This window comes from Ambystoma mexicanum, chromosome 9 (genome assembly GCF_040938575.1).
Source record: "Ambystoma mexicanum isolate Mex_15411 chromosome 9, UKY_AmexF1_1, whole genome shotgun sequence".
NCBI classification, from domain to species: Eukaryota; Metazoa; Chordata; class Amphibia; order Caudata; family Ambystomatidae; genus Ambystoma; species Ambystoma mexicanum.
The window spans coordinates 274,397,777-274,421,943 of record NC_090931.1 but is presented as its reverse complement, the minus strand read 5'-3'; the positions used below and the strand labels follow the sequence as shown (position 1 = coordinate 274,421,943).

General features: G+C 46.0%; 1 protein-coding gene across 9 annotated transcripts in view; it reads right to left on the bottom strand.

Annotated features, from left to right (window-relative positions):
* Positions 1–24,167, bottom strand: part of NF1 (neurofibromin 1) — a 3,279,657-nt gene that overhangs the window by 2,094,830 nt on the left and 1,160,660 nt on the right. For all 9 annotated transcript variants that reach the window (XM_069614617.1, XM_069614618.1, XM_069614621.1 and 6 more), the window contains exon 16: positions 23,592–23,709. In XM_069614617.1, coding sequence (XP_069470718.1) covers positions 23,592–23,709 — 118 coding nt within the window. The remainder of the gene's footprint in view (positions 1–23,591; positions 23,710–24,167) is intronic.

Below are 24,167 nucleotides of genomic sequence, written 5' to 3'. Positions count from 1 at the left end.
ACAGGTGCCAACAGCGCCGTGGGCTGATACGAGGGCAAGACGTCGATGCCCGAATCAGACGGACACGGCACCGAACAAGTCGACGTCAGCCCCAAACCCTTGTAGGGGAGGAGTGGTCCAAAAGACCCCCCTTGCCTACACCTCCACCCCAGGTGAGGGCCATGGCTCATCGGGCGTCCCCTCCTTACCACCAGGGCCCAGGTGGTGGATGGCTCACCTGCTGAAGACATTGCCCGCACGTATTGAATTTAGCTAGGCCTCAGAAACCATTTTGTCTACTAAAAATGGTGTGAGCTCAGCGCACTGTAGCGCGGCCCCCACCTTCGGAAAGTTTCAGTTATCCCTGTCGCCGCAGCACCATGGCAAGACGGACATGAGCTAGCGTAATACACTAACATTGTAACAGTTCACCTTCCGCAGTGTATCATCGCTCCCAGCATGACCCGGCCAGCAGGCCTGGGCAATGAAAAGAACAGTAAAATGGTCAGACGGCAGAAAGCCTCTACATATTAATGCCAAGACCACTTGCAAAGTATGCTTTTCTCCACAAAATCTCTTATATTACAAAAACCTGGAAAATGTATAAACATAAGAAAGCATGCTTCCATGATATAAGCAATGGCGAGCCCACACCATTGCAGTTGGGTACTAGTAATGAAGGAGCGTTCCAGGGATCCATTTGTTACGTGTATCACTGGGAAACTTACACTCAATGGTATTGCGTCATAACCAAACTAATGCTGCTAGAGTACACGAGAAGACGAATGTAACCATACGGAGGGCTCATGTGCAGGATGCGCGAGAATGCACTTGTCATGTGTGTATGTCTAAAGCCCCTTATGTACCACCACCGTCACGTACAGTGGCGGGTTACTTTCTATGTACTCCACCAACCTCGCTACTACCTCATTTACTGCAAATGTATATGCATATAACTAAATACTGTAGTTGTAAAACATAGTGTACGAATAAGGTGCTCAGACTGGATATAATCGAGACACATCCAGCAAAGTTGAAATGCATGTTTTAGAGTGATTTGAATAAGTATTATAGAGTGTTCAAATGTTTGTGATGTTTTTACCTAAAGTCGGCAACACACGAGGAAGATACCTTTGTGAATATGTGCAAGGCCATTCCCCCTCCCACCCTGCGAAGACTGCCAAAACATGAGAGCAGAGGCCCGCGCCGCGCTGCTCCACCTCCCCCAACCAGACTGGAGCCGCTTCAAAGATTTGTAGCCCCCTCTGCAGAACCCAAGGCCGCGGCCCGCCAGCTGCATTATTTACAGCACAGCAGTAAACCTCTGCCTGAACACACACTTCCAAAGGCGCCCCCTCGTAAACCCCATAACCCACCGGATCATCTTAGACTTATGGCCCTGTGCAATCAGGACACCCAACACTTTGACAACACACAGCGGCACATCCATAACAACTTCTAACAAGACAGAAAGACCTGTACCGCCCGTCCCAGGCCCTGAAGCTTAGCACCTCGACCTATGGCCCCGGTCAACAGGACACTGGTAACCATGTCCTGATGTATTACCATCAGACCCCTCACAAGGTGCATTCCTCCTGTGTTGCATTAACCTGTAGAATAACCTATTGGAAGATTTACTAAAGAAGATAATATTGCAATGACTGAATGACTGCGGTGTGCATGGCCTAGGGTAAATAAGTCAGGAAAAGACATTCATCTCTGACACTGGCCGCGATGGCACAACAACACCGCCCGGATGAACTCAGCCAACCTGCCAGGCCCAGCCCAACCCACGAGGCTGACCAGTGACGTCTTCCAGCCAAAGCCAACCGCATCGCAGCAGCACCTATAGTTAGTCATCGCCACCCAATCCCATCGAACTTGTGCCCCCCTATAGTATGTAGGTTCTTATGACGTTTTTTGTAAATATATACGCCTGTCATTGCTATTGTCAGACAGAGCGCTCTCGGAGTTTGCAGAGTTCTTTGCATGCCCTATTCTGATTGATAAACTCCCATTTAAGCTCACCCGCACTCTGTCCTGGCTTTATTCCCGATTTGGGAGAGTCCTTCATTGTCTCTCATTGCGGGGAGGATCGTGCTGGTTGGGGACGCTTGCCTTCAGTGGTGACCCCGAAAGCGTGATTATTATTATTATTCTTTCCCGACCTAACATTACCGTCCCCTTTTGGCACGAGAATCTCCGGTCGAAAAGGGATACGCACGGTGAGCCGGCTCCGGGAGTCTGCCCGCCAACGGCGACCGGTACACTAAGAAGTGCGCACTCAATAGAGAGAGGGTACGGGATCCCGGTTGAAAAATCCCCTTTGAGTACCGCTCGCCGGAGCCGGGGCTGACTGTTGAGCTGACGGCAACACTGCCTGGACGGACCCAGTTTCGGAGACTATCGGTTCAAGACGGGCACGTGAGTATTGAGTGCGAGCGATCATAAAGGGGGTGGAGGAGGAAATTTAGGACAGGAAACGAGGAGGGGTAGAAAGGGGGACACGTAGGTCTACTAAGGACCATCTTAGACTTTCTTTGCTTTTTCTTTGCATATGGCCATTAGGATTAAGAGGTGAATAAGAGATAAAAGTGACGGGAACCTAGCTCCGAAAGGGGGTGGAAGGCGGCGCCGCATAGTGCTATCTTGACTAGTACTGGGAATATATGAAGAAGTGAATAATAAGTTAAAAGTGTCTGGCAAAGGGGGACACGGAGAATATATTAGTGACTGCTATTTCTTTTTTCTATCCTTTTCTTTAAGGTTGGGGGAAAATAAAGGAGAGATCCGTACAAAACGTTAGGGGGAAAGTAAGAGACAGAGTTCTACTAGAAGGGGGAAGAGTAGGTCAAAATATATATATATATATATATATATATATATATATATATATATATATATATATATATATATATATATATATATATATATATATATATATATATATATACGCATCAATATATCTGAATAAGACGGACAGGGACAGCCGGCCAGGGAGGAAAGGGAGGGCAGCCCAAAGTGTGAATAGAGTGTTACAGAGAGGTGTGTGCACCTCGTGTGCGTCAGACGAGAATTTGGAACTGTGAGTGTATAAAATGGCTATAAATGCATAGTAATTGAATGGTCATGGTAAGTGTGGCCGGATAAGGCTTCTTGAAGACAAAAATGACAAGGTGAAGTGAGTGGGTACCTTTTTGATTTCCGGGTTGATATTGTCAAAATCACTGATGGTTTGCTCTTGTATGTGCCCCCCCCCCCCAAGGAGGATAGAATAGAAACTGTGTACAGCCAGTTTTGTATTGTGCAGGCAGGGGGAAAAGCACAAAGGAGCCCATTATTGAATGTGAAGTAGAAAACAAAAAATAATAGTGGTAATACATCTACTTTATAGTAGCGGACACACAGAGACACACAAGTACTAGGAGGGCACAAAAGATGGGGGCCGAAACACCCTTATCACATATTTGTAAGAACCTACCAGGGTACGCGGAGCGGATTAAGAAATATCATGACCAATGGACAACAGAGCTGAAGGGAGAGGGGTTACCCCAGATATGGCCCGAGGGAGGGTCATTTGATAAAAGCATTCTGGATATGGTGGCCACCTGCATTTGTTTGAAATACAAGGGGAAGCAGTTGCACAATAGGAGGGAGATATTGGATCTATGGAGGTTATTTGAAGAGATACCACCTCCTAAAGCACCAGCAATAAACCCTGACCTACCATCCACCACAGACAATCCACTGATGATACAGAAAGATGCTAAAGAATTGTCAAATGTAGAATCACCAAAAGAGGTAATAAGTTTGTACCCGATATTAAACAAGCCTGTGCCCGCAGAGGGGTACAGTGACCCCACCTATGTGCCTCCCCCGACAACTACTACACCCCACCGACCAACAGCGCCCCCACCATATGAAAGTACAAGGGAGCGAGCCCAGACAAGTACACAAAGGGTGGACATAGAAAAGATAACAGATGATTTACAATCAAGGCTCTCAATAGCGAAAGATGAGCTCTCAAGGATAAAAGACAAGTGAACAAACAGCACTTAATGCTGCAAGATCAGGGCGCACGTCTAGAGCGCCGAGTGAGAATAGAACACTCGACGACGGGTGGAAAAAGGTGAGATACTGTTCAGAATTGAGGAAGAACCGACACGAATAATTGAAGTAGGGGCACGAGAGGGAGGTATTGATAATGAAGAAAGGCCTATAGGGGACAGAGAGGAACTACTATGTGATATAAGGGACGATGTAGAAGAAAGCGACAGGTTGAGCATGGCAATGGGAGGGGGAAGTGAAGGGGTGGATGGTACATGTTCACTGAGAACACTGGATGATGAGTGGACGGGGCGATTAAGGAACAGGGTGGGGAAAATGGCATCACTGGGAACATCAGCAGCCAAAACAGGTGTAGATGCAACGACAAAAGGAAGACTACAGCTCCCATTGATACACAGGGGAGGAGGGAGGCCGAATTATATCCCATGGGCTCAGATGGATAAAGCCAATTTATTAAAACTATTGCCCCCGTTATCAGGAGGGGCAAGTAAGTGGATATACGCTTTTGAGAAACACACTGCCGGGGTACCCCTAGCAATAGGAGATGTGAAGAGCTTGCTCGTATCAGCAGTGGGGGATCAGGCTGAGAGAGTATGGGTTAAGGCCGGTTTCCCGGGAGTAACATTAGACTGCGACCGCCATGACGGAGACTCCTTTAACAGAGTGCGTGGCAGGGTGTGGGATGCATTGCGCGAAACGTTTCCAGATACGCCAGACTTACAGTCAGTAATGCAGTGTACCATGAATGACGGGGAGGAGGCTATGGATTATATTTTTCGGGTCCAAGAGCTGTGGAGAGCGGAAACGGGTACGCCCTGGTATCAATCGACATCTTTATTTTACTTCATTATAAAAAGGGGGCTCCCAAAAGAGGTGCAAAAGGCGCTTGACAAAATAGCGGGCATTGAAGCGAAGGGATGGCCTGAGATTCAGAGCATAATAGTGCACCATTGTAAGCGAATAAAGGAGAGGGAGAAGGAGGTGGCGCAGAGGAGATTGGCAGACGAAGCAAAACTAGTGCAGACAAAGTTGGTGAAGGTCGCAGCAGCAGTAGCCGCGCTCCCACACAGCAGGGAGGGAGATGAAGAGGAGGAGGGGCTGATAGCAATACAAGGAAGGATGGCAACTAATTGGGCGGGAACAGGACAGCGGCAGTGGAACGAGCAGGAGCAAGGCGGAGGTCCGCAGTGGCAAGAGTGGACCCCTCGAGGGGGACGAGGTGGGTACAGGGGCCGAAGAGGAGGTGGACCGGGGTACGGGGGAATGGGAGGAAATGGATGGCAGGGTCCTAGAGGTGCACAAGGAAGTTGCTGGAACTGCGGGAGATGGGGGCATTACTCTAGGGAGTGCAGAAGCAGACCCAACAACGGGTTCCAAGAGGTAGAACATCATGGCCATCCTCACCCGGGGAGCCCATATGGTCTTCCGATGGGACAACAGCAACCGATAAACCCAGGCCAAGGAAATAATGAGCAACAACAGAGACACCAGTATAGAACACAGAGCCACCTACAAAACAATGACAATATGCAGTATACGCCAGGCAACCCTTTTGCGACAACAGCAAACGGGGCCCCCGCACCAGCACCCTATAGCGGCGTATCAGTGGTTTCAGGGAGTGTCTTTAATCAAGGGGGGGCGATGAGACACCCCGCATAGGACAGCCCACAGAGAACACTTGCGTGTCCAGTTCTTTCTACCACCTACGATGCAGCAGAGGAACCATTGGTAGGGGCGCAGATAGGAGACAAGCAGTTCATAGTCATGGTTGATTCGGGAGTGGAGAAATCATGCATTAGAGAGGGCCGGTTCCCGTTATCTAACCGGAAGTTAGAGACGCAGGGGTTCTCTGGGGCTGTAATTGAAGTTCCTTACACAGAAGCATTGGATGTAACAGTGGGGGGTAAGACTGTAAAGACACCTTTGCTGTATTATGAACACTCACCAATAAATTTATTAGGGAGGGATCTCCTGAGTAAACTAAACATGACCATATCATTCACTGAGAGAGGTATAGTGTGTTCAACACCCGGAATATGCCCATTGCGTACAATGTTGGTAGTACAAGCCCACACAACCACACAAGAAGTACGGGGGTTGCCGGAAAATGAGGAAATGTTCATCGAAGGGCTAAAGACATTGGCCCTAGTAATTCCAGAGCTGAGAAAAATGGACTGGAGGATTCCAGCAGAGTTCCTCTTCCGCCCCATAGTGCGCCCCGACACAGCACCAGGGTCAGTGGTATCATTAGACTTGCACGCTGTACAGGTATCAGCGAAAAGGATTGCTGTGATTGGATTAGATATGGAAGGATGTGAGTGGCGTACAGTACTGTGTACGAATACCAACATCGCCCTAAGAGACCTAACAGACGAGGATCTTTTTTCAGATGCAGAGGGGGATGGTGAAATTGTAATGGAAATAGCGATGCCCTGTGACATTTTGATTGAAGCTAGGGAAATCCCCGCTCAACTGATGGCAGTGGTAGGAGCACCGCCGTCATTTTTTGATGATGACATGAGACTCGTACCAAATAATTTGTGGACAACAGGCCCCCATGATGTAGGGCTGTTGCACAGAGTACAACCTGTGGTAATAAAACTAAAGCAAGGAGAAATTTTACCCCGAGTGAAACAGTACCCATTGTCCCGTGAAGCTGAAGAAGGGATAAAAGACAATAAATGCACTACTAGCACAAGGGATAATAGTGCCTTCAAACTCCCCATGTAACACATGTATTTATCCAATCAAAAAAGCAAAGGGAGGGTCTTGGAGGATGATACAAGATTTACGCCCCCTAAATGATGTAATTCAGAAAGAGTTCCCTTTGGTCCCGAACCCTGCATCAATATTATCCCGAAAGCGGCATCACACTTCACAGTAGTAGACTTGAAAAACGCATTTTTCTCAATCCCTCTGGCTGAAGAGAGTAGATACCTGACAGCATTTACACTGGGGGGAAAGAGATATGAACATTGCAGATTACCGCAGGGATACTGTGAGAGCCCAAGCATATTCAACCGCATATTGCATGAAGACTTGGGAAACCTATCAGTTGAGAGTACAATCATTCAGTACGTAGATGATTTACTAGTGTGTGCACAAGACCAGGAAACATGCAGAAAAGATTCAACAACACTCCTAACACTATTGGCCAACAAGGGGTACAAGGTAGACAAGGGAAAGCTACAGTACTGCATGACAGAGGTCTTATACTTGGGACAGCTGATATCAAAAGATGGAAAAAGAATAATCCCCGACAGGGTAGAAGCAATAAGATCAGTAGGAGAACCCACAACAGTGAAAGACATGCAGAAATTCTTGGGAATGTGCAACTATTGCCGAGCATGGATATTAGACTATGCAGCATACACAAGTCCCCTCCTACAAGCACTCAAGGAAGCGCAACAGGAGAACAAAAAAATAGAATGGTCAGAAGAAATGAGCGCATCATTTCAATCATTAAAAGAGTTAATTTCAAGCGCTCCAGTGCTAGCAAATCCTGATTATGGACGCGAATTCTACCTATTCTCACACTGCAAGGGAACACTCATGACAGCTGTTCTGACACAAAAGACGTCCCTAGGACACAAGCCTCTGGCTTACTATAGTGACACTTTAGATGCCGTGATGCAAGGCCATTTCGCGTGCGAGCAATCACTCGCTGCAGCCGCGTTCGCGATTGAGAAAAGTGCCACAATAGTAATGGGTTGCCCTGTGACTTTGTTTGTGGAACATTCATTATTTGCAATACTTGAGAGGTCAAAAAGCACACTGACAACACAGCGGGTGACAGCCTATGAGATCATATTGTCCAGCGCCAATATCCATGTGGTGAGATGCAAGACAGTGAACCCTGCCACATTCATTGCAGAAGCGTGCACACTAGAGGACATGCAGGACCACAATTGTGCTACTTACACAGGAGAAAGAGGGGAGGACACAGTGGTGTGTGAGAACGCTCTAAGCGAGGGGGAAGTGTACTTCGTGGATGGGTCTGCATCGATTGACGTGGACACGGGAGAAAAACATGTTGGTATGGCAGTAGTGAGGTAGAAGACGGTGAGTATGAAACACTAGTACAGTACTGCCTCCCATCACACTACTCCGCACAAGCAGCAGAACTGATTGCGCTCATAGAAGCACTACATGCAGCAAAAGGTTGCGAAGTGACAATATATACAGACTCAGCTTACATGACGACAGTACATGGAGGTCTAGCAAGATGGGGGCGTAGGGGATTTTGACGGGCAGACGGAACACCAGTACAACATGCAGAATTGTTGAAAGAGTTAATTGAGGCCCTACAAAACCCTACTGCAGTAGCAATAGTGAAGTGCCAAGCACATACATCCAACACAGACGTTGTGTCTTTGGGAAACGCGGCAGCGGACGCTGCCGCCAAGGAGGCTTCCTATTTTCAGAAATATGAAGCAGGTGAGTACATGTTGCAGCACAGGACAAACGAAGAGCTCCCAGAAGGCTTCAGCATGATGCCTATATCACAAATACTAGAATTACAGGAAGGAGCTAGTGCAGACCAAAAATTGATGTGGACAAAACGAGGGTGCAGCAAATCGGCAATAGACTTATTGTGGCGACAAAGCAAGTCAGGGAAAGTGGTAATGCCAATAAGGTTGTTGGAAATTGCGTTTCAACAGCTACACTTCCCTGCACACAATACCAAACAGCACATTGCAGCAGAAATACAGGAAGAATGGTTCGTGCCCTGTCTCCAGGAGCACGTATCCCGATTAGCGATGGAATGCACAACATGTCAAATATACAATTCGGGAATGACATTACGCACGCTCCGGGGAACAATTCCAAAACCCATTGGTCCATTCAGAGAACTACATATTGATTACGCCGACATGGGGGAAAGGTGTAATGGCGCACGATACATGATTGTGGTTGTATGCCCATTCTCAAGGTGGGTGGAAGCAGGACCATGTGCACGACCTAATGCCAAAAGCGCTGCAAAGTTCCTAGTGAGCGAAGTGTTCCCGCGCTGGGGAATTTGTGACGTGATTCGCTCAGATAATGGCACTCCTTTTGTAAATGAGCTTTTCAAGAAAGTCACTACATTATTGGGAATTAAACACAAGTTGTGTTCGATTTATCATCCTCAAAGTAATGGCATAGTGGAAAAGATGAACGGACTGTTAAAAGGCAGGTTATCGAAACTATGCTTCTCACTTAAAAAGAATTGGATTTACTGTCTGCCCCTTGCGCTATTTGAGCTGAGGAATCAGCCGAGCAAAGACCACCATTTGTCCCCGCACGAGATCGTGACTGGGAGACGAATGTGCACAGCACACTCTCCACTGCGCGAACACTCAGATGCACACAGAAGAGCTGCGATATTGGGGGATGAGTTTACAGACTATTTGAAGAAACTGACAAGGGCAGCGCGCGATATCAAAGCAGCTCTCTCCACCCTTCACTAGAGAGGGGGGGAAACACAGCAGGGGCTGTCACGGAGCCTGAACAACAGCTACAGCTGATGCCGGGTGACTCAATTTATGTCAGAAGTTTTGTGCGTCGATGGAATGCACCACGGTTCCATGGCCCGTACGAGGTAGTGTTCTGCACGCCCACGGCAGTGAAAGTAAATGGCTTGAGGTACTGGGTGCACTTGACAGATGTACGAAAAGCATATAGTAAAGTGCAAGAGGAGGTAGATGAGGAGGCACAGACAACAGCAAACGATGCAACTGAGCAGAGTGTCTGAAAACGGACTTGTGTATGTGTGTTAGTGCTGGGCCTGAATGGGAAAATGACTGAGTATACTTGCATTCTTTTTAAGATGTTACTGAAAGAAAAAAAAAATGTTTTTTCCTTTTTTATCCTGAAGACTTATATGCAATCAATGAAGTGATCAAATTATGACGTGTTTACACCCTTATCTGTGAATACCCTTCCCTACAACCCTACCCACTTCCATTCCCCGTCAATATATATATTGGCACTGATGGTGCCAGCAAAATGTTTACATGCATGCACTTAATGCACTTTTATATCTCAAACAGGAGCTACCATGGCATCTAACGGGCAGCCTGCAACGGATAGAATTAGTAGAATGAGAGAATTATTACATGAAAGATGCAGATATTCGTATGAATGTGGATTATCAGTGTGCATTACGTTGTTTTTTATACTATTGTTTGGCCTGGTTACATATTGGTTTGTAGCGTTCATCTCTATCGAGATGAACGAGGGGGGAGGCATTAACAGCACTACTGGGACCAATGCAACTGCAAGTGCCAATACGAGGGAAGGTGATTTTCTAGTATGGGACGGAACTAAACTTGTATGGGGTTATCATACCACACCATCCAGTGCTGTCATCTTACAAAATAAAGAGCCACAGGGTGGAGTGCAAAACAACACAGCGTCTCCACCAGGGATATCTAATTACAATGCCCGCAGTTTAAATGACCGAAACCCGTCTGCTATATCATGGTTGTACAACACCCCCACCAGCCAGCCTGCCCTCATACTAAAAAACAACCTGCAAGATAACGTCAGGGACGAAAAGGAAAAGCTGCTAGTAATACACGAAATATTATATGATGCATGGGCAAAGGGGAGCGGGAATGAGAAAGGGGGGTCTATTTTATCCCTCGCCCAGGAAGTTGGGAAGTACATGAGGAACAAGAACAACAGACGAAAAAGGGACGCGGGGGGAAGGAGGTATGATGAGTACTATGGGTTAGGACTAGATAAAATGGAAGACCCACGACACCCACACCAGACAAATAAATGGTATGCGGATATGAGTGCTACAGCTAAACAAACAACAAATGAGAGCTGTTATGTCTGCTCCCTCATCCCTCATGCTTCAGGTACACCCAAAGTGTTGCTACTCAAAGAGTTGCCAATTATAGATGCCCAATGTCTCCATCTCATGTTATGCAGGATTAAGAACACCTTCCAGGCACATGGAGTTACTTTCAAAGTGCTGCAGAACGAGAAAACTTGCTACCCGAAGACGGCAGGGGTGGTATGTCTGGAGGAACCATTTTTTGTAATACAAGGGACACTTATTTCGGATAACAAGTGGAAGGATGAAGAAGTAATGTGCAAAGCTGAAGCACTGAGAGGTGTGGCACCAGAGAAATTGCAGTGGATAGAAGAAACATGCACACCAGTATGGAAGGAACACATTTCAAAACTAACTTGGGTAACCGCCATTGAAAAACCTTTCAAACTACAGAATGAAATAGACTATGAACTATGTTTTAAAGGAGAGGGGAAGGCCTCCATGGGAACAAACAAGAACTGTAACAAGACCCTCACCATCCCAGATCTGAGAAAAGGGACAGCGGCCCTGATGGACACGTACTGGGTATGCGGCAACCAGGCATACCTGCACCTCCCCCCGTCATGGAGTGGCAGCTGCTCAATGGCCACTCTGCACTCAGCCCTAATGGTAATACCAGAAAGCCACATCGACGGGAGCAAAATGACACAGGACCGCCTGCAACAGAGTGCAGCCCAGCCGACTGCGGAGTCAAAAATGTATGTCCGGTCTTCCGGAAACAAGGGAGAAGTGCTGACCCGTAACAGACGTGCATCGAACTACATATCAAAGGAATCATCAGAACTATTGGCTCAGATCCCAGATAAATATCGATTATTCAGCTCACCAGAAACATTCTTTGCCTCACTCGTCTCAAGTGTCCAAGCAAGAGCAAACGCAAAATGGCTCCAGATAACACGCTGGGAATTGATTCAGCTGGCAAACGACACTGAAGAAGGGTTCAACGTAATAAAAGTGGAACTAAGGGCTTTACGACTGATGACCATGCAAAACAGGTATGTCCTGGACCTGTTGACGGCAATGGATGGAGGTGTTTGCCGAAAAATAGGAAGTGCCTGCTGCACTTTCGTACCTTCTGAAGATGCAGAAAATGGCTCCCTGTCCCATGTGATCGAAGAAGTCCACAACCTAGGAGAAAAAATGAAAATGGAAGGTGGAGCAGAAGACAGTACATGGTTCGATAACATCTTCTCCTGGGTCCCCTCATGGCTTGGAACAACTGTGAAATTTTTGATGCCAGCTGTGGTGTTCCTCCTTTTAATTTTTTGCCTGTGCCAGGTGGGTCTTCGAGTTTGTGCTAACGGAGTACCAAATGGGGCAATGATGATGGTGACAATGGGCAGCACCCGTGGGACAACACAAAACATGCAGGAAGTGCAGGTACAAACAGGAACCGAAGACACCAAGATATCAGCTAGTGCCTATCTATCACGACAAAGATATCATAGATAAAGCATGGCACACCACCATTAGAGAGCCCCGTGTACTCGAATGGTACCAGGAGGTGTGGGTAGATTTGGCGGGAGATGGCGGATGTATATACCTAACTTGTACCCCAGATGAATATGCCAGAAGAGGGGAAAGCCTACGGGGGGTATGCAGAGCATGGATGCCCATAAAAGGCACACCTGCATGGGACGAGGCAGTGTTGGACGAAGAAGAATGTAGAAGGCTGGAGGACTTAAAGTATTCGTTACTTAAGTAACGAAAGGGGGGAAATGTAGGGGAGGAGTGGTCCAAAAGACCCCCCTTGCCTACACCTCCACCCCAGGTGAGGGCCATGGCTCATCGGGCGTCCCCTCCTTACCACCAGGGCCCAGGTGGTGGATGGCTCACCTGCTGAAGACATTGCCCGCACGTATTGAATTTAGCTAGGCCTCAGAAACCATTTTGTCTACTAAAAATGGTGTGAGCTCAGCGCACTGTAGCGCGGCCCCCACCTTCGGAAAGTTTCAGTTATCCCTGTCGCCGCAGCACCATGGCAGATCCGCTGCGAGCCCGTTCCCACGAACAAGACGGACATGAGCTAGCGTAATACACTAACATTGTAACAGTTCACCTTCCGCAGTGTATCATCGCTCCCAGCATGACCCGGCCAGCAGGCCTGGGCAATGAAAAGAACAGTAAAATGGTCATCAGACGGCAGAAAGTCTCTACATATTAATGCCAAGACCACTTGCAAAGTATGCTTTTCTCCACAAAATCTCTTATATTACAAAAACCTGTAAAATGTATAAACATAAGAAAGCATGCTTCCATGATATAAGCAATGGCGAGCCCACACCATTGCAGTTGGGTACTAGTAATGAAGGAGCGATCCAGGGATCTATTTGTTACGTGTATCACTGGGAAACTTACACTCAACGGTATTGCGTCATAACCAAACTAATGCTGCTAGAGTACACGAGAAGACGAATGTAACCATACGGAGGGCTCATGTGCAGGATGCGCGAGAATGCACTTGTCATGTGTGTATGTCTAAAGCCCCTTATGTACCACCACCGTCACGTACAGTGGCGGGTTACTTTCTATGTACTCCACCAACCTCGCTACTACCTCATTTACTGCAAATGTATATGCATATAACTAAATACTGTAGTTGTAAAACATAGTGTACGAATAAGGTGCTCAGACTGGATATAATCGAGACACATCCAGCAAAGTTGAAATGCATGTTTTAGAGTGATTTGAATAAGTATTATAGAGTGTTCAAATGTTTGTGATGTTTTTACCTAAAGTCGGCAAAACACGAGGAAGATACCTTTGTGAATATGTGCAAGGCCATTCCCCCTCCCACCCTGCGAAGACTGCCAAAACATGAGAGCAGAGGCCCGCGCCGCGCTGCTCCACCTCCCCCAACCAGACTGGAGCCGCTTCAAAGATTTGTAGCCCCCTCTGCAGAACCCAAGGCCGCGGCCCGCCACCTGCATTATTTACAGCACAGCAGTAAACCTCTGCCTGAACACACACTTCCAAAGGCGCCCCCTCGTAAACCCCATAACCCACCGGATCATCTTAGACTTATGGCCCTGTGCAATCAGGACACCCAACACTTTGACAACACACAGCGGCACATCCATAACAACTTCTAACAAGACAGAAAGACCTGTACCGCCCGTCCCAGGCCCTGAAGCTTAGCACCTCGACCTATGGCCCCGGTCAACAGGACACTGGTAACCATGTCCTGACGTATTACCATCAGACCCCTCACAAGGTGCATTCCTCCTGTGTTGCATTAACCTGTAGAATAACCTATTGGAAGATTTACTAAAGAAGATAATATTGCAATGACTGAATGACTGCGGTGTGCATGGCCTAGGGTAAATAAGTCAGGAAAAGACATTCATCTCTGACACTGGCCGCGATGGCACAACAACACCGCCCGGATGAACTCAGCCAACCTGCCAGGCCCAGCCCAACCCACGAGGCTGACCAGTGACGTCTTCCAGCCAAAGCCAACCGCATCGCAGCAGCACCTATAGTTAGTCATCGCCACCCAATCCCATCGAACTTGTGCCCCCTATAGTATGTAGGTTCTTATGACGTTTTTTGTAAATATATACGCCTGTCTTTGCTATTGTCAGACAGAGCGCTCTCGGAGTTTGCAGAGTTCTTTGCATGCCCTATTCTGATTGATAAACTCCCATTTAAGCTCACCCACACTCTGTCCTGGCTTTATTCCTGATTTGGGAGAGTCCTTCATTGTCTCTCATTGCGGGGAGGATCGTGCTGGTTGGGGACGCTTGCCTTCACCCTCAATAGTTTGCTGCGGTCTCGCTGGAGACAAGGACCAAGACCTAGAGACACGTCTCTTGCGACCTTTCAATTCCTTGTCCGTACAGGACCTCGACGGCTCCCGAGGTGTGTCGCGTGGCGAACCCGTGCAAGCCACGGAACAAGACCAATTCTGGCCGGCTTCTTCAGAAGCTGCGACCGGACCAGTTTCCTGCGACTAAAAAATTACCATCATGGATTTCTTAAACGCAGCCCATTCCTTCGGAGTCAAGGACTTTGTAGGGCATGTAACCTTCCTCGAGGCACCATCCTCCGAGTAGGACAGGGAAGGCAACCAGTGACGGCGCTTCCACGAGTGCTCGGATGAGGAAGAAGAGTGGCGGGAACCACTCCGGGACCGAGATCCCCGGGAATCCTTCCTAAGCGGTGAGTCACCCCTCGAGTCGTCAGTGGAAACCCCCTTGGACTTAGAAGCACAGGACTTAACAGGCTTCGAGTCCCTACCTAACTGGAGCTTCCACTGCAGCAAGGCCTTGGCAGTCAGCAACTGGCATTTCGAGCAGTAGTCAGTATCGTGCGACTCGCCCAGGCATCACAAACAAATGCAGTGGGGGTCAGTGAGCGGCATCTTTGACTTGCAGTCCCAGCAAGTCTTAAAGCCAGACCGCAGAGTCGGAGGGGTCGAAGAGAAAGCCATCTTCTACGAAGAAAACACATGAGGCACACCGAGTCTCACGAAGTAAACACGTTCGTGGAAAAAACGGAACTGAGGCTACGGGCGCCGTGCATCCCATTTACAACATCCTGCGACATCGACCTCGACTGAGGCCTTTGAGGGACATGGAACCGACGCCATCGACGCAGGACGCCGCATGTCGAAAAGTTTACAAAGTGCACAGCTGTGGACATTACATGTCATTGATGTGGAAGGCACTGGAGGACACAATCCATTCAAAGAGTAAGTTTCATGAGAGAGGCACACAGTACAGTGAAACTCACATTACCGAGTTGGAACAAGGGGAGAGTGGACTTACACAAATACCACTCCAATCACACAATACATGTATACTAAGTCAGAGTATGGATGGGCTAGCAGCAGACATTAATGCCATGAAATCCGACATATCAGATATAAAACATAATATCCCTCTGTTTAAAATAACTCCAACTATTCCGAAGCCTCCTGATAGTCCCTCTGCGCTTACAAAAATTATTGATCAAATGGCAGAGGATGAAGGTGACACAGTGCCCTCTAATGAAAAAGTTAGCTTCCTATCGAGACGCATTAAGAAACTGCAGTTAAGAGCAGTGAAAAGGGTGGATAAATGTAGGAAGGCTGCCGCAGATCCAAACTAAAAAAAGTTAAAATATAACAGCGGCCCAAAACAAAAATGCTAAATCCCCTGAAAAGGTACCCTGTGGGAACAATTGTAAAGATGATATAATCGATGTAGACCAGCTAACTGAGGAGAGTCAAGCGCTACTGGTTCCCGCAAAAGCGACTTGGAGAGGTGGACATTTGGGGAACACCTTATCAGCATCAAGGAGTGGCGTCAAGGGTGTAAAGAGCATCACCCTGTCCAGCGGTGGAGTAAGGGTAGGAGCAGTGTTAAATGAACATAGTGGGAAAGTGACTGAAATAATCTCTCCTGAGAGTACTGCCAATGAGAAAAAACAAATAATCTGAACTACTTTCCCATAGAAGGAAGGAAGCGTACGAACTTCCCCCCTCCCCCTCCCCTCTTCAGATGTGGAGAGATGTTACGCACAGCTGTTGGGGATGGGACCTGGGCACAACTATAACTTTACTACTGTAGCTGGTAATAAATGGTCTTCGTACGCTGAAGTTTGTAGTACTTCGAATGCACACTTAATCGGGAAGGGCTCGAACGCTGAAAAAGGTTATGTAATAATTAGTGGCTCTGGGAAATCAAGGGAACTGCCTACAGGGCCACTGCCTGCACCCATTGCACTAAATAATGGTGATCAGATATGTAACTCAGACACAGCAAGGTCAAGTGTGACCCTCCGCTGAGTACTTCTAATTGTGTGACTCCAACCTCTTTAATAGAGAACAGGAGTGGTGGTGGGACCGATCAGCTAAAGCTCTTCATAGGTGCACAGAGGATGTGCTCTGCGCATTCTATGCTTTGTCCCCAGGTACCCAATGCAACTAGCACTGAATCACATGCGCACATAATGAGTACTATGAAAGCAGCTCTGGAGTGTGGTGCCCTGAATGCTGGAGTGATAATGAAAGAATTAAATTTACCTGGGGCAGCTGTTCAACACAGGGTGGATCCAAGGGGTGCTTCTGGACCTGAATCTGGCATTAATGTCGGTTCGGATAGGACTGGCCTTGCATTACGATCATGCGAAGGGATGGTTGGTTTGACTGCCACTGTGTCTACTCAAGAAACGAGAGACAGGGTGGCTAATCGAACGATTCCTCCAGCAGATGCCAAAACCCCTGCTTAACTATCAAAAGAGGTAGATGACATGCGTAGTGCACTTAATATTATTGGCTTGGACGGTAATGCTGATATCTTGGGAGATGTAAGAATTAATAGAACATACTGGTTGGAACTCATATCACGCATTCCATCCTTATTAACAAACAAGGACTTTGTGAGAGAATCTCGCTCGCACGGCACAACAATCATAGAATGGTTTGCTATGTGCCGTTCACAAATGTTCTTAAATTCATTTGGTCATATCGAGCCGGGCTGTTGGAGCTAGGCTTTCGGTTACACACCTTTAATGATGAGCTGTTAGCAAATGTGTTCCTAGAGCTCCCAAGATTCCCGAAGGGTAGGGAAGAGGAGCCAACACGAGGAGGCCCTGGTAGCACTGCCGATGAGAAATTATGCATTTCCCAATTGTCATCCATTGCTTGGGCAAGAAAGAGCTAGCGTGGATGGAACCTCTACTGAGATCCATCTTCACCATGAAAGTAGATAAGTACTCAAATTAGCAATCTATGAAGCATGACTTGGTGATTGTATTGTGTGGTTACCCCAACCTCTAAGTGGATGGCTTCTCTTCCGCCCACGCAACCCTTGAATGTAATCTTTTTCCAGGAAACTTAGCAATTGGTGCTGCAGGGTTTTTGTACCTTTTGTTCTCATGCAACTAAAGCGAAGGAAGGCCGCCTGTCGGGTGGCTTAGCAATTGCTATTAATAACAATATGAACTGCATCTCCAAACTTACGTATGCATCTGAAAACATCTTAGCAGGTGAGGTGAAGTTCAATGTAAACCTATCTAACCCATTATTGTTGGTAACCTTATATTGCAATCCACTTAAACTAGCTGATTAGATCGATAAATGCCTGGAGAGCGCGCTGATACAGGACTCCAATTATGAAATTATCATTGGGGGTGATTTAATTCAATGTGTTTTGCAAGTGGCGAGGATATAGACGATGTGAATTCCGAGGGAGCGAAGAGAGCTAGGCTGAGAGGCCATAGATGGGTGGCATACTTTGATGAGTGGGATGTGAGCTTCCTAAATTATGCAGAGTCTGGACCTAAATACACCTGGAGGCAGGGTGTGGCGTCTTCCGTGATTGACTATTTTGCTGTCTCCCAGTCCATCGAGTAGAGCCTGTGAGTATACATGCAATATCACATGGTGAAATGCTCCTATACAGTTATCTACGAGAATATTGCACTCAAGCCTTAATGTTGATGAGTGGCTACAATTGCCTGAACTTGAGCATGAAATATCGCTCTTAGATGGAACCCAGCACTTTGTCGCCAACAAGCTGCTAGGGTGTGGCATGATTTAAACAATATAAATGAGCAGTTTTTGTATTCCTGCTATTTAAGGAAGATGATTGTTGCTGATACTGTCTCGAACGGTCTAGCTTTTCTGCTTGTTAAGCAGAAATCAAGAGTATAATTTACAAACCATGAGTTTGATCAGATTGTAGAGTTGCTCAAACGTAGCAAAAACAAGGAACTGAGAATATTAATAAAAGCTCAGGTGAGCAACTTACAGTACTTCTACTTGAAAAAATGTACTCTGCAAACTTACAAGAACAAACTTAGAGCACTCCAGATCTTGAGGTTTAATAAAACAAATTCCGATCTGATCAGATCGATTTGTAAGCATGGTATAAGATCAATCTGGGCAGTGATACGTAACCCAAACTCACAAAGCAGGGAGAGGATGGAGAACACTATACCTGCTGATGTTTGGGAAAGGCATATTGCAAAGTAGTATAGTCTTCCGGCACGATTCACAGCTCTTAGGTATCGACTTGTGCAGAGCTTGGGTACTGAATGCTTAAAGTGGACAATACAGGATATTGAATGGGCCATTAGTAAGCTAACACACTCAAAAGCACCGGGGCCTGATGGCATCCCGCCCTGTGTATACAAAGCGGATCCCGCCTTATGGGCTGTAATCCTTAAAAACAAATATGATGTAATTTTGCAGTCTTGTAATATTCCAGAGACATGGGGTAGTTTGATAATTGTACCCATTTATAAAAAAGAAGATCCGAAGAACCCTGACAACTATCAACCCATATTCTTAATTGATGCTATCACGAAAATTGTTAATATCTTAATCCTACACGATTTGGAGAAGCATATTGTCTTGCATAATATCTCGTTTATATTTCGAATAGAATTTAGGAGGGGCATGAGTACCATGCTTAATGCAATCGTCATGCCGCATATAATAGCTGGCACCAAAACAAACGGACTAAGTCTGGTGTATCTGGCAAGTATTGACATGTCTGCAGCATTTGATATGGTTGTAAGGAATTTGTTATGGGAGAAAATGTGTAAAGTAGCTATCCCTGGAGTTCTGATCTTTTGGATCGCGTTGCTTCATAATCAGACGGCTTACAAGGTTAGGGAAAGCGGGGAAGGCGCGTTTACTAAACCCGTTAGGAAGTATTTGGGCCTAAAACAAAGCTGCAATTTGGCGGCAAAGCTTTTCAGTCTTTATTTGTGCAATCTCGATCAGCAGTGGAAAAAGGCAGGAATGTTTGCTGTGAGAGTTGGTAGTATGCGTTTACATTGGGTAGCGGTGGTAGATGATATCATCTTGCTCAATCCCAAACCAGCAGGACTTCAAAAAAGTGCAACTTCGCTTGAGGAATTTGCCCACTCCAACAATCTCAGAACCAATGCCGCAAAGACCAGTATGATGGTATTTAACGCAGGGGAGGAAGCTAAAACCATATAAATACCATTTCCCTTCCTTAGGCCCGAGATCATCTATCTTGGATATTACATGAGCAACGCATCCTCAGTCAAATTGTGGAGCGACAGGTTGAATATGAAAGCCCGTCCTCTGTCATGTCAACAAAAGTTGACTTTTGCAAAATAATGCAAATTCTCTTTACTCCACCTGCGTGATTTCCTTCTCCTTAAATTTGAAGCTGTGCTCCTTTGTGCACTGGATATGTGCTTGTTTGAGCTTAACAAACAACTTGACACTTTAGAGGGGCGTTTCATAAAGGGCACTTTACACCTTGCCCTCTCGATTCCCAACTGTGTAATCTGCCACGAATTAGGCCTAGTCTCATTGTCTTGCAAGAAGTTATGCAGTCTATTAGTTGATTCTCTTAATCAATAACAGAGGCGAATGTAGGGTCTTCTCGATCTTCTAGTAACGAATAGTGTTCTATGTATAAGACCAGCCTATGTGAGAAAAAAAACAGTTTGAGAGGGATTGGATTCGGAAGTTAGACCGGCTCAATGATTACAGTACTTACACCGGATATGCAAAGTATACTCATAAAAGAGTGCCATGTTGCACTTCTATAAGCATTTTTTCCTGTATGTACACTTGCACGTATTACATGGGTTTTAAATTTAACCAATATTATACACGGGAAAAGTGTAGGCACTGGGAATGTGTTAAAAAGAATGTGCAGCAGGTGAATTGCAGATTTCCCATTTGTGTAGAGCCAATAGAAACACTTAAGCACCTAGTGCTAGAATGCCCTCAATTTCGGGTAGCCAGAACAAATCTCTTAAAACGTATTAACACTGATCTAGATGATTCTCTTGAATGTTTATGGGATAGGATGATGGTAGGCAATTATAATCCTCTAATTTTTGCTTTGGTACAGTTACAAACAATTATCGAAGGAAACTTAGCAACGATTTTGTAACCAGATGAGAAGTGGTCTGGGGGTAGATGCCGGACTATCTTCTGCAAGTAATCATTGCTTATGTAATTGTATAGTCTAGAGAGCATTAAGAGCAATATAAATCAATCCTCTCATCATGTTACCATCAACTGTGATGCGATATCTACTTTTAACATGTTAAATAATGTTACAATTGGCATCAAGTTGGGATTCCGCCTTTTTGGCCTGTTAAAATTATGTAGTCTCCAAACTGGATGTGGCTTCATAGCAAGATGATTGACATCTTATGAATTAGCACATGTAGAAATGTAACGGAGCGTGACTTGTCTTGTATCCATTAGAGAATAGATTCAATTGTTACTAAGTATAATAACTGTAGTGTTTAGGATATGATGTTCATCTATCGATTAATAATGAATTTTTTACTAATTTGTTTTTTTAATGAAAATGCATTTTAAACTTTAAATGTTTTATATGTGTATATTGAAGTGTATATATGTAATTGTTCTTCTGCTCCTGAAGAGGTTGCATCAGTAACCTGCTGAGCTGGATGAGGTAGATGCAAGATGACATGCCGAGCAGCGACTTGATGGTACGCACTGTGGCGTGGTTCAGTGACAACAGCCGTTGCACTTTCCCCAAATGGCCGCTCCTCCGCGGGCGACGCTAGGCAGGAGACTGTATTGAATCTGGCTCGTAGGGACATTGCGTTCTGCGATGGTGTCAAGCAGGACTTTGGATAATTGGAGAATCCCAGATACGTCCACAGCTGGAAGGTTGTCTCTGTGTATCCGACGGCCAACTCTCGCGAACTTACCCAAACGAGCCAGTCATCCAGGTACACGTGTATCCCCCGTGGACGCAAATGGGCTGCCACCGGTGCCAGGCACTTTGTGAAAACCCTTGGGGCTGACTTCAGGCTGAAGGGGCAGTCTCCTTCTTCCAGTTGGCCGAGCATGTGTTGCAATTTGACCATCCTGAATCTTTGGGACTTCAGGTACTTGTTGAGAAGCTGGAGGTCTAGAATGGGCCATCAGCCCCCCGGTTTTCTTTTTGACTAAAAAGTACCTGGAGTAGACTTCGGAGTCCAGGAGTCGTCATGGAACCAGCTCTATCGCCCCCCTTCGCAGCATGGACCGTACCTCCTCCAAGAGTTGAGGGATGTGCTGCTCCTGCTGGGCCACCGGAGGGATCCACGTACACCTGTGCTGAAACTCCAGGGTATGCCAGTGGGCGAGAGTGTCTAGCACCCATCTGTCGGTGGAAATTTTCACTCGCTGATAAATCCTGCCAGCCGGCTTCCCACTGGGATGCATGGGTGGGGGCCCGACATCTTGGCTGGTTCAGTCCTGCTTCGGCGCTGAAGAATTTGTATATATGATTTTGTACAGGTACTGCAATGTGTTTACCCGGAGGAAGGTGGAACAATTTTGAAAGTACCGTCGAAATTAGTTGGTGCAGAAGTCTATGAGGACCATTGTATTTATGAGCCTGGACAGTGGCAGGCTGTTACAGAAAAAACTTTTGATTATGTGATTTCTTTTGGTACTTATTTAGCTCTTGGTTTGTACTGGGGGTGGATCACATTAGTCGCATTGGTGATGTTTTATATGAATGAGAGAGTTTATTTTGTTTGATGTTTTATATGTGTTGCCTCATTTCTTTCTATAATAAATTATTTATCCTTGTTGCAGTTATGTGCTGCATAGATTGTACGCAGCTCTTTGATATACATTGATAATCAGACCTGTTGGGCTAGGTTAATATATTATTTTGTATTATCAATTTAATATAATTCTTTGTGCTCAAGAGTATCATTCCTTTTGATTGTTTTGATTGACTTAATACTGAGGCTATGACCTGGGTTTATCCTTTCCTGTAAACTAGTGGAGACACGAGAGCATGGCTAGGGATGCTGATATACATACTTCATACTTCAAGAAGCTGCTGCAATGTCTTTTCATCATTAATCTGCATCAGTGAATTCCCCTGCTTTCCTGCAAGGTCTTCGTTACGATCCTTCAGGGATGGGGTAATCGGTTGTTGGCTTGTCCGCCCAATGGCGAACTTCAACCTCTTCATCTGCTCCGACAAGACTGCCACTTTCACCATTTTCCTTCATCTTTGGGGAGCCCTGGGCTCCAACTGGGGTCTCGTCTCTGCTTCTCCAAATGTTGGTTCCTCTGCTGATGGTCAAACAACATTTATGACTGCTGCTCCATTATCTCAGTACGTGCTATTTCGAGCCTATCCATGGGGTGTTCATTCGATTAATCTAGCAATGTGGGGCTCATTGCAAATCCATACTCATCTGGACAAAAACCGTAATTGCTGCGGGTGTCAGAGCGCCACTCTTCAATCTCCTGGTGGGACTGATAGTGAATAGTCTTTGGTGACAGGACCTCTTCTGTGTCGCTCCCTGATCCGCTCTTTCTGCCCCCGACTCGTGCTGCAGGTTGGAGGGGAAGAGGGGACAGGGCAGTATGTGCCAATGCTACATGTCACCCATAGGAACACCACCATTGGTGGCATCTGAGTCAAGTGAGTTTCTCCAAATACCCTTTTGAACTTTGATGGATCACTGGGCACTTCTCCGATCCTGCTTCCAAAGAGTTTGCCTGAACTGCGCCACAATTCTACTACATGGAGAACTGCCAACTAGGTTACGATATCTGGGTCCTAGGAATAATAACCCTAAAGAGATAGTACAGAGATAATCCTATGTAGGAAAATGGAAAGCTGAAGAGGGGTTTGCTTTTGCAGGTAGAGTTAAGTTACCTTCTACAAACATGGCCATGAAGAAAAGTAAAACAAACAAGTGTCAAAAACTTTTATTAAAAGGTATAGTATAAAATACAGGTACTGACCTTGTTTTTTTGTAGAAATTTATTCCGGCAGATTAGAATCTCTCGTAGCCACTTGAGAATTTCTGTGCTGTTTTGGTGAGTGACTACTTTGTTGCAGATGTAAAAAAGCATCTGTGAACTGAATAAAGACAAAACAAATTTTCAATATTACTTTTAGATGGTCATGGTTGGTTGAATCTGAGATTTGGTGAGCAGGAGCTAAAAGCAGCTCCTGGTTATTGGGCATCAACCGGTAGGCAGGAGCTGCCTCTGCAAAACTAGGAGCTAGTACACTGCCCACCACAATCTAACATTTGCATTAGATGCAAACACTAAATTTCTTTTCCATAATTTATGTTACTTTTTGCTTTAAATGTGTCCTTTAAACACCTTTATGAACATTACACAAACAAACATACTTATTAACACATGTATGTATGGCCTGGGCAGTCAAAAGTAGCTCCTGGTAATTTAGATTCAAGCTAACCAGGCTCTCCTAGGCAAGAAGCAGGAGCTAAATAGCTCCCAGCTATTTCAAAACCCGTTATAAAGTATTAACATTTGTAAGACAAGCATGCAAAGCAAATAACTATCTGA